The 12076-nt window shown below is 41.4% G+C and overlaps 1 protein-coding gene across 5 annotated transcripts in view; it reads right to left on the reverse strand.

Moving 5' to 3' along the window:
• RASGRF2 (Ras protein specific guanine nucleotide releasing factor 2) overlaps nucleotides 1-12076 on the reverse strand; it is a 148873-nt gene that overhangs the window by 19148 nt on the left and 117649 nt on the right. For all 5 annotated transcript variants that reach the window (XM_075411040.1, XM_075411039.1, XM_075411043.1 and 2 more), the window contains exon 19: nucleotides 2640-2752. In XM_075411040.1, the coding sequence (XP_075267155.1) occupies nucleotides 2640-2752 (113 nt within the window). The remainder of the gene's footprint in view (nucleotides 1-2639; nucleotides 2753-12076) is intronic.

Here is a 12076-nt window from a genome sequence, read left to right on the forward strand (position 1 = left end):
CTTCACAACAGTTTAAATTATGAAAGTCACATTTATGCAACAACTCCTATCTGAAAGTTCATTTATGCCACAACTCATATCTGAAAGTTTATGGGCAGTTTATGTATGTAATAAACACACGGATAGGACACAGAAGTAATTTCAGCTGCTACTGAAATGTGGCTGCTACTGAGAATGGAACATGGCAGTTTTTTGAACCTTGGGACAGCAATACTGTGTCATTGATGCTTACTGGACTTCAGTGTTGAAATAGGATTTAAACTGTATTGAAATTTAATTGAAATTGAAATAGTATTGAAATATTCAACAAACAAGTTGTCCAGCATGCATATATGTTAGCAGCATTGCCAGTCTCGAAAAGCAATGAAGGATTTTTTTACAGCCAACGCTACCCAACGCTTGAATTTCATGCCTTGTTCTGAAGCACAGTGAGACATCCACGCAGCATTCAGTTCAAAAGTCTAGTCCCGCAATCCAAAAAAGAGCCATCAGTGGCTCTTTTTCCAGTGCTAGTTTGTGGGATGTAACCAAGTACTTATGACTCTGTATGACCAAATCTACAATCAGAACAAGTTGTTTGAAAAATCTGGCAGGATTAGGGTATACAGCTGCAAACCCTGATGAAAAATGGCTTGGCTGAGGACCGTATCTCAGGAAATCTTCATTCTCTACCTATTACCAACAGAAACTCAGTAAGAACTTTGGCACGTCATTCTATTTTATATTACTTGCCTGCTTCTAAAACACCATAATCCTTTCCAGAAACGCTGTCAGAATAATGACTATGACAGAAGGATTTAAAAAAATGCAATCTGTTTCTACAAAATATTTTAAATTAGTTTTTATTAACTTTTAATTCCATTTCTGTGCATACATTTTTTCATTTTTTACTGTTCTTGAGTATTGCTTTATTTCACTACTCCTTCCCTTTGCTATTTCTTTTCCCCATTTCTCAGTTTTTAAAAATTAACTTTTTCAGAATTTTCACTTCTTACAGCCTTTTTTTTCTTTTTTTTTGCAAAAGAAATAGAGTGTGAAAATTCACAGAATGGTAAAAAATTCAGTCTGAATTTTTGAAAAATTCTGAAAAATTTTTAATGGAAATATCTGATTAAATATATTCACTAGTATACACAGTGTGCTCAGACATTAGAGTAGTAAGCGCCAGAAGGGAAAAGAGGACAAACAATACCTCCCATTTCATAGAACAGCAGTAAAAGGATACAAATGGGGGCAACTTACAGTTTACATATAATTACCAAGGTCCCAATTTTTGATGCAACAGCTAATGGAAATTGGGTAATTGGAAACTGGACACAGGGAATTGCTAACGAACTTGGATGTTAAAGACCTACAAATCCATTACATTAATCTGCCAGGTTTATTTTCTCGTATTTGCTTAGGAAGCTAAAGGTCTTAAGGTAATTTTTCCCCCTGTTACCAGTCTGACAGAATTTTTGCTGTCACAGATATTATTAAAACCCATTATCCTAACCCTTTCTGCTCTTCTTGTTTGCTGTTTCTTCCAAGGAAATATAACATGAAACAAACATGCTATTTGCACTTGGAATACCAGCACATGCAGTATTACTAAAAAGGAGGTTTATTTTTATTTATGTAAAAATTAAGTAGGATCCCATTAACATGAAGTGCTTTTATCAAGAACTTCTCTTTGTTTCTTATCCTTTGTTTGACTTTCCCCCCCTCCCCTCCCAGCGAACAACTTTCCCCTCATTCTTTTCCCTGTAAGTATCTGATAGGGAAACCTGTCAAATGGTCTTAGAAAATTCAGGCACATTGCATTTATTGCACCCTTATTGGCTTTCCAGCAGAGTATCTACAAAAATACTAATAAAGCACATGGTAGATTTATCTGTATTTTTTCACTGTATCTTATTTTAACCACTGCCTAGTCTTTAAATGTTTAGTGCTCCTTAGTAGAACGTAGAACATAGAACATGAAAATCAGTGGCTCTAAAATAGTTGCACTTAGTAGATGGAAAATCAGTGGCTCTAAAATATTTGCACTTAGCAGACGGAATTATTTTCACTGATAAATGAGTATAAGGATTTGTCGTTTTGGCATGACTAGACACTCAACTCTGTAATACAAATCCTAAGTAACAAAATCAGGTGTTCTAACCCTAATTTAAATAGTCTAGGTTATGCAGAATCTTAAAGGTCTTATATTTCATGGTACTAATTAAACAAGAATTCCTCTCTGTAAGCTACCCAAAGAACTTTGGTCAGCACAGAGAAAGGTGCAAGCATGGTCTTAGGATGTCATGACATGTTAGGCTATCATCAGACTCTCGTGAGCTTAGCAGAGTGGATGGCTCAATACTGAGACAGAAGTTCCTCAAGGTATCATAGAGAGTGGTCTTGTTGCTTTACTGGGCAGCATTTTTCCCTGCTGCTTAAAGACTGAACCCACGGCTGCCAGCTGTTCTGCAGCAAAATTTTCTAATGTAGGTATTTTTATGTATGAAACACACTCTGCTTTATAGCTAATAAAAGAGTAATCCTTCAAAATTACATACCCTGGAGAGAAACCAAACACTGTGAATTCCATGATACATGATCCCCTAACTATTTCACATGCTATAGTTAACATACTACATTACTAGAAACCTATTTACCTCAGTATATTTGCAGTAGCTTTCCTTTCTTGCGGCAGAAGGTCAGGGTCTCTCAAAACTTCTTCCAGCAAATTTAACACATTCATTTTCAGCTCGTTGTTCAGCTCAAAATCCTACAAAGGAAAACAATTTTACTTCCTTTTGTCTTTAAAATGTTCATCAAATAGCTGAAAGGATATAGTTTCTGCATTTTGCCTTTTAAATAGTTGTGGTTTTTTTGCTATTAGGTTTGAAAATATTTAGAGAAACTTGGAAAGCTGTTGTAGTGAAGAGGCTGCAAAAGTGGGAGCCCGAAAGGCTGTGATTTATCTCCTTTTCTGACCTTTATCTTCTGTGTGGAAATGGGCAAATCGCTTAACCTTTCTCTTCTGAAATAAGAACCGCATCTCACCAATACCTACAAAATCTCGTACTCTCTCTTCTCCTGTGATGACTACACAAACAGAAAAACAGTTTCATTGCAATACTGAGGCCACTGCCTAGAGAGGCTGGACACTGTTTTTTTCCCATGAGTTTTCATTAGTTTCTTTGTATATTTGCCTCTCACTCCAGTATTTTTTATCTCATACTCACCCTTTTGAAAGGTCTGCTTTTTGTTCCACGTAGTGGAGTACTCAACCTAATATGCTCGAAAAATCAGACTACTGATCTCTGGCACTGAAGAGCTTTGGCATTTTAATTACTTCTGAGGCAGACTGGTATTTGACACAGGACTCCAGTTCAGGAATGGGAACATGCAAAAACTGTTTCTGTTGATCTCTGGCATCAGAGAAAATCAAAGAACAGAATAATGTACGAGCCTTAAGATGGTAATTTACAGGCAAGTCTTGGAGTAGACTCCAAAAATGCTTATATTTATCTCAAAGCTACCATTTTGGTAAGAAAACTAAACCTAAAACTTTCAGTCATCACATATCTTCCTTGATAACCCAGTTACTTGCAAACAGGACCATGTCTGTGGCAAGCCCCTGCTTGTTTCCATGGGAATGGAAGCCACAAAGTTACTGAAAATGGTAAATATTTGGCACCTCTGTGCAAAAGCTGCATATTTCGTTTTCCCGAAGAGCCAGCTGCAACAGCTTCTGTTGCAACAGGCTCCTAAATTGACAGGATTTCTAGAGATGCATACCTCAGGGGAGGATGACTGCTGGTGAAGACACATCCTCACGCCACGAGTTTCACTTGAGGGGATGCGGGAACACCAGAGCACACCCAAAGTCACAAAGCAAAATAATGTTTAATTCAGAAAAGGGATGAAACACTTACAATGAGGAGAAGAATGCATGTTCATCAAAGAAGGCGGTGTCACAGCCACACTTACAGCACTTTTTGAGAAAGGTTCTTGCTCAGAATGTCAGTGCTCAGAAGTACCCTGCTGTTGCCCGCCAGCAACGCCCCGGGCATTTCACTCCTGTTACAAGCATCCTCTTTTCATTCTTAAGAAATCTTCTCACCCTGGCTATGGCTAATTAATATTTTGAAACAATCAGTACGTGTGTCTTCATTTTTTGTGATGTTTGTCTGTATTAGAGTATGTTGGAGAACAGGAAGCCGTGTAGTATTAGGCTTTGGATGGGGTATCAGACATACACCTCAAAGCCAAGCAAAAATTAGTTCTGGGTACTGCACTGCGTTTCTCCTATAAAATACATTTCCTGTAGCCACTGTCTAAAATGCCTCCTTTAGGAAATGTTTTAGCCTGTTTGCAAAAGAAGACAGAAATTTTTATTTATTTATTTAGGGTATGGAAATGGGACTACTCAGTGAAAGCATGAGGAATGTAAATAAACTACATGAGAGTACTGTTCACTTCGGTGGTTTTTAAAAGAAACCCATTTGGTATTGTTATGGGTTTGTGTGACAAGGTTTTGGTAGCTCGGGGGCTATAGGGGTGGCTTCTGTGAGAAGCTGAGAGAAGCTTCCCCCATGTCTCATAAAGCCAGCGCCAGCCAGCTCTAAGACAGACCTGCCACTGGCCAAGGCCAAGTCAATCAGCGATGGTGGTAGTGCCTCTGAGATAACACAGTTAAGAATGAGAAATAAAAAAACTCTGGGGTAAAACTGCAGGGTAGAGGAGTGAGACACTGTGGGAGAAACAACTCTGCAGACACCAAGATCAGTGAAGAAGGGGGGGGAGGAGGTGCCCGAAATGTCAGAGCAGAGAGCCTTCCCTGCAACTCGTGATGAAGACCATGGTGAGGCAGGCTGTCCCCCTGCAGCCTATGGAGGTCCACAGTGGAGCAGATCCCCACCTGTAGCCCGTGGAAGGGACCCCATGCCGGAGCAGGTGGATGCCTGAAGGAAGCTGTGACCCTGTGGGGAGCCTGTGCTGGAGCAGGCTCCTGCCAGGACCTGTGGACCCGTGGAAAGAGGAGCCCACGCCGGAGCTGGTTTGCTGGCAGGGCTTGTGACCCCGCGGGGACCCACGCTGGAGCAGCCTGTTCCTGAAGGACAGCACCCCGTGGGAAGGAACCACGTTGGTGCAGTTTGTGAAGAGCTGCAGCCCGCGGGAAGGACTCTTGTTGGAGGAGTTTGTGGAGAACTGTCTCCCGTGAGAGGGACCTCACAATGGAGCAGGGTAATAGTGTGAGGAGTCCTCCCCCTGAGGAGGAAGAAGCAGCAGAGACAACGTGTGATGAACTGACCGTAACCCCCATTCCCCGTCCCCCTGCACTGCTCGGGGGAGGAGGGAGAGAAACGGGAGTGAAGCTGAGCCTGGGATGTATAGCACATCTCTGTATGTAATTTTAGACAACTTTTGTGACATTTTTATCTGTTGTATCACCTGTTGATACAGTTCACTATTTCTTCCAGCCATGGGACGGACTCGCAACAAGACCTTGCCACCATTCTCACCAGTGAAGGCTGGCAAGCCTGAGTACACCCGCTACACTGGTTACATTTGAATTGCTGCGTGTGTTAGACTACCACAAGATTTAAACAGACTCTTAGTTGAGATTTACATATCACAGAAGGAACACACTTGGTCAGACAAGCACCACTCAATTTTGCAGTAGGCAGATTTCAATTTGGCAGTGGTCTAAACCTTCGTGAGAGGGCACACACCTCTAATATTTCAGAGTCCATAGTAGCCTAAAGATTTGTGGGACTTTTTCAGATTTTCATTTGACTTCAGCAGAGAAATTAAGTAAGCTTTCCAAGCAAAATTTAAACTTTCTTTTTTAAGTCTACCACTGTCAGTAATAGGAAAAGGTATTTCTTCCCTATTTATTTAATATTTATACTGCAAAATCACTTATGAAATGTTCAGATATAGAAAAAATGACAGCTGATGAGTTAAGTAGGAGGTCTGCCCTGGAGTCACCTAGGGTAAGAATAGGATGTATGAAGTTCCCAACCAATTAAAAGCACCGTGCACCATGTTCAGCACCACTTAATGAAGTTTGCAGCACTAGAAGACTGCAGCAGCAGAGAGAATTGTATTAATTTTTCTGTCACACATGTGCACTATGAAAGCAAAAGCCTCATTTGTTAACTACAGAGCACCAAACTCAGCATGATTACATTTTAAGTAGACTCATACCCAGCCTGTTGATCTCCACCATGCACAGGATTAGACAGCAATGTTCTCTTTACAAAGTGCAAGCACATTCCCTTGCCAGGAGGAGCTAGAAAAGCTGTGCTGCAGTATGAGAAGTGCTTCAGAAGCAACCTACTCCATCTGAGTTAAAAAAAAAGAGAAAAAAAAGATGGGATGGATTTGGGATCACTGGCCAGCAGAAAAGAGACTGCAGCAGAGGCAGCACACAGCAAGAAAAAGAAAACTTGGCTGTGCTCGTGAGGTACAACTAGAAATATGTAGATTTACTGTCAGTGATTTATACAGGGAATATAATTTTCAAGTTTTGACATGGGCTCAGTGAAACCTCCATAAATTTTCCTCTCCTCTTTCTTTAAATCTTCCTAAGTGAGAGGAAACATCTTTCATTTAAACAATGTGAGGAACCATTGAATAACCCAGACAAATAAAATGGAGCTAAAACCTGAGAACTTTATTTATATTTTTATATTTTATATTGAGTACATCAGTGTTAAGGACTACAGAAAACACCGGAGGGAGGGATGGAAGGTACAGGAGAGGGGAGGGAACTGTGCATGGAGAAACCACAAAGACATTCTAGTGGGAACCTTTTCACAGAGTTGCATCATCCAACTTCAACATAACCCTACACGCTTCATGTGAAAATAATCTCACATAAGTTCAGCTCTGGAACTAGAGCCAGCTTTTCAACTCCTCAGGCACCTGCTCACAAGGCAAAAAAGCCAGGTGGCAGGCTGGCTTCAGTGCCTTGTGATTGCCATGTGAAGGGGAGGACGAGGAGTATGACTTGTCAGGATAAATGTAGCACTACTCCCTCATGACACTGAATGCATTTGGACTTATTTTTTATTACTTTCTCTCTCTTATTAGTTCTAATTTTCTGTTACATAGGATTATGCTCTGAGGAGACCCAAGAATGGGAAGTTCTTCAGATGCTTTGGCCAGCGCTGGTGGAATGTGCCACCCACCTGCATATCACACCCCGAACTGGCAGGGCTTGTCACAGACAGGGGGATGCCTCTAGTCAGCTGACCGAGAGTGCCTCCCAGGCTGGAAGCCTTGTTTCATGCAGGGAAGCAAGGGAGCTGACTGCTTTCCAATTCAGATTCCCAGCCTTGGCACGCACAGCCTACAGTCTTTCCACAGACACTCCCAAAGGGAGCTGATACTATCACTACAAGCAAGAAGACCTGATGCACTGAAATATTTTCCTAGCCACTTCTCTTCATCTTGTGAACAACTACATAGTGAGAATTTTTCAACCCATAAACCACAAATAAGAGAAACTGAAGAGGGGTGTGTTAGGTGGAGAAAGGGAGAAGCAGAAAAAAAATAAAGCAAGTACAAGAAGTGGTTATGTTTCTAAAAGGTGAGGTAACCAGAGAGGTACCACGTAAGAAGAGAAGTTAGGCAAAGCAAGAAATTGGAATTATTTCACATAATAGCTGGAGATGGGAAAGTTCTGAGAGGCATCTGGAAGAGGAAATGCTCTGTAGGAGTGGAAGGAAGAAGTTAAATTAATGAAGGGAGAAGGAAAATCTAATGAAGGATTAAAAATGCCAGATGTGAAAGGGAGGAAAATCTGCATGTAAAGCTAGAGTCAGGGTTTTGGGTGTCTCTATGAGTACCCATACAAAGTGGAGATACTGTGTGCAGACTCATCGTCCTTTGCCCCCAACTGCAGCAGCAAACTGAAAATGGCAGATGGGCACAACAGTGAGAAAGACTAGTGTTGCTACTGGCTACAACTGATTACTTCGAAGTGACAGGTTAATGATAAAATCCTGCTGGAAGCCCAGTATTGGAGCTGCCCAGGAGGGGAGAGAGACCTACTGAAAGACTGTTTACAACAATTTGGAATATTTTTAAATAGATGGGGTTTGCCCTACAATTTTAATACATCTGCTTTCATGCCAAAATGTAAACAGATAATTATTTCAATGGCATCAGTGGAGGGACTCAATCTTGTTCACAGCAGATCAAACTCTATCAGAGTTAACTGAAGTTACTCCAGTGTTGCAGTCCTCTACAATAATATTTAATTTTCCAGCATAAAAGCATACTTCAGCTACCACATACAATTGTGCTGAGGGAAATGTTTATAAATTCACCCGCAACAAAACATTTACACATGTGTAAGGCAGAGATAAACGATATTATAACAGGCTATCAGGAACTTCCATCCCTGAACTTGAAGTAAGACTGACTTACTTCAAGAAGCAAGCAAAGGACAACAGCTTTGTCTTCCAGTTAGTTTCAAGTGCAAAGAGCCAGTCATCATTTGGGGAAGAGTCCCAGCCCTGATTCTACAGTATCAGCATTAACCTGTCACTCCTGATGCAATATAATCAGGTTAAAAGCACAGCCATGTTAATAGCATGACTGAGTAATTCTCAGCACTTACAATACACACCTCTCCTTATCCAAGCACTGTGTAACTCTGTAGTACAAATAAACCTTGAAGGACGAATTTAGCCATTACATATTGTCAGATGAAAGCATTCAGGACAGGTAAGAAATGTGACATCCCTTTCTTTAAGTCCTGGGATGTAGTATGTTCAAGAGCTCAAGAAGGACCCGTCAGGCTCCAGCAGAAGCGGGTGCGGAGTGCCACTGATTAGTTTGACTGACTGCAAGCTTGGCGACCATTCTCGAGGTGACTCACGTTCCCTGAAGGGTCATGGTACAGCAAACCCTTACACTTCTGCAACATTTGGACAGAGCATATCAACAATTAAGTGCATTACTACTCAACGCATAACTGTATTCTGCAAAGAGCACAAGTTTATGTAAACTGGATTTCTTCACTAAGTGACCAACGGCATGCTGGAAAGCCCACTCAGGGTTCCCTTGCTCTGCCTCTCTCTGGGGCAGCCTCTCTTCAGTTCACGATTTGTGTCATGACGCCTGTTTATTTCTGAAATAACTCCAGAAATTTCTTTGCTGTTTCAAGGCAGAGCCCAAGGATCCTCGGGGTTTATCTGAAATGCAGTTAAAATACCGCACATCTTGTTACAGTAAGCGTGGCTTAAGTGTAGCTTGTTCACATTTTCGCAATAAGCTTTACTATAACTTTGCCAGGCATCATATTCATTACTTTGTGTCTTTAAACACAAGCCAAGTGGGGATCATAGAAAGGAATTTTTATCTTAATTTTTATTCCAATGTACAAAATGGAATTGGCCAATTCATGCCGCACTAAAACTATTTTTAACTAACTGAAATCATCTTTGCTTGGACAATCCTCTGCATGCAGGTGTCCTCCATAATCCCTAAGTGCTGCCAATTACTGCACCTGCAAAACCTTCTGCTGAAAACCCAACACAGCTCCGTAGGTATGAGCAAGAAAATGACTTGCAGTAGCTTATTTCACAGCTGGAGCAAGACCGGCATCAGACACGAGATCTCTCTCAAAATTCAAGCCTTGATCTCCTCCACAGATCTTGTGGAAACTTCATAACTCACTGACACTGTCTGGCAGCTATCTAGTTTGTAAGAGAGTTAAGATTTGCCAATTCATTCCAGCTGAGATCTTCAAAGAAGTCAACAGGAACAAGCACCCAGTTGTCATTCAAAACTGGGAAGTCTGGAGAAGCCAGCCTCTCTTTCTTCACCAGCAGATGCGAAAGCTTTCTCCTTGGACAAGCTCCATTTCAATCTGCTTGCTACAGAAGCAGAAAAAACTTGACTTTGTAATATGAAGTGTTTAGATAAAAGACATGGAAGTATTGTTAAACAACGAAAATGAGGCTGCAAGACCTCACTAGGATAATGAAAATCACACGAAGACTTTCTCCTCTTGGCCTCCTTTTCCCTTCCTATTTTTCCATTTCTACAGGAGTCAGTGGGAGTTTTATCCCTGTGAGCCCTTTCTCATCAATGCTCTTGACTTCACAATGACTGTTTGCCTCATCATTTGTGTTTTTCATTGTTTACAATGGGAGAATCCTACACTGTTCCTCTCAATTACATTTAAAAAATGAAATGTAAACATGAACATTCTGCTGTTATTTTGGGCAAAAAGAAAGCTTTGTTGGATTGTAGGTGGCTGAATGAAAAGAGAAGAGTAGGAAAAAAAGAAAAGGAGGGGTAGGGAATGAAAAGAACAAAAAAGTCAATAAAAAAACCTGGAAAACCTGAACGAGCCATCTTTCATGCTGTGCTGATTTTGGCTGATGAGCAATGCAGGTTTGATTCCTCTTGCTCAGTGTGGTAAAACCAAAAAGTATGTTTCACATTATGTGAGGATGTTTTCTTCCAAATTTTCTTCTGTGCCTTGGGAGCTCCTGGAGACATTCATTAGTTCCTTCTGCCTTCCTGAAAGGGCTGCAGATCTGGTATTATCACTATATTTTTACCCGGAATTTAAGTGAGGCTCCTACAGTGTATGACCCAATTTTTTTAAAAAATGAATCTTTTTTCTAAGCATTGTTTAGTACTATCTCAAGATAACAAAACCATTTTATGAAAGCACATCCTCACTGAATAGGCAAAACTTGATTTTAATGATTCTGTTTTTCTGGCCACGGACAAGTTTACACATTAAATACTGTTTACACTCAGATAAATTCTAAAAAAAACATGCCTTAAACAAGAAACAACCCTGAAACATCTACAACTGTGGTTTTGACACAGTTGCAAGATACTGTAGGAAGCTAATTCATTCTATAGCCCAGCAAAGGAAAGATCCTGTCAACCCTGGCCAAGGATTTCCAAGAGAAAAGTGAAGAACACCAGGCTTTGAGCCATTTGTTTGGGTAATTCCTCTATCCCTCAGTTCCTGCACTAACCCTAATCGATGTTATTATCTGCTTGAGAGCAGCACAGTGAAGGAAGCCAAAAGGATCCAGAGGGAGGGACTAAGGGCACAGGATAACTAAGTGGGATGATATATTTAATGACATATGATATATGTCTCTCTACATTGCACATATTTCTGAACACAGCCCACACACTCCCATGTGACTGTGCAGCACCTCCTGTGCTCTGGGCACTAGAACACAATAAATCAGTACAATAATTTAAGCAGACAAATAACCTGCAGAAAATTGACTGCCACCGGTGAATCAGAGAGCACCAGAGCAGTTATGCTGCAGAGTTGCTCACATGTTACAATACCAAACATGTCTGTAGAAGCACTTCACACCCTAAAAAGAGAACTAAAGAAAGCCCCACAGTTTACCCATTTAATGCCTTTGCTCCTCCTTACATTTAGTAATAAAGAAATAACATTTTGGCAGAAAAAATCTGCACTGCAGGTCAGCTCTTACAGTTGCGCAGTCTAGCAAAGACCACAAGGATCTCAGGCACATCACATGGAAAAGTCGAGACAGTGGGAGAAGCTTCTCCCACAGAGGACAGAAATTGCTTATTTGGTGTTGGGAGTTTTTGCAGCAAAAGCAGATTCAAACTCAAGAGGAGAGAAAACAGTATCGGCAAAGGATACTGAATTGCACGTTTCTGAGTATCAGAATCACAGAATCACAGAATAGTAGGGGTTGGAAGGGACCTCTGTGGGTCATCTAGTCCAACCCCCCTGCCAAAGCAGGGTCACCTACAGCAGGCTGCACAGGACCGCGTCCAGGCGGGTCTTGAATATCTCCAGAGAAGGAGACTCCACAACCTCCCCGGGCAGCCTGTTCCAGTGCTCTGTCACCCTCAGAGGGAAGAAGTTCTTCCTCATGTTCAGACGGAACTTCCTGTGCCTCAGTTTGTGCCCATTGCCCCTTGTCCTGTCACTGGGCACCACTGAAAAGAGCTTGGCCCCATCCTCCTGACACCCACCCTTCAGATATTTGTAGGCATTTATAAGGTCCCCTCGCAGCCTTCTCTTCTTCAGGCTGAACAAGCCCAGCTCCCTCAGCCTCTCCTCGTA

The sequence above is a fragment of the Opisthocomus hoazin genome, chromosome Z (genome assembly GCF_030867145.1).
Source record: "Opisthocomus hoazin isolate bOpiHoa1 chromosome Z, bOpiHoa1.hap1, whole genome shotgun sequence".
NCBI classification, from domain to species: domain Eukaryota; kingdom Metazoa; phylum Chordata; class Aves; order Opisthocomiformes; family Opisthocomidae; genus Opisthocomus; species Opisthocomus hoazin.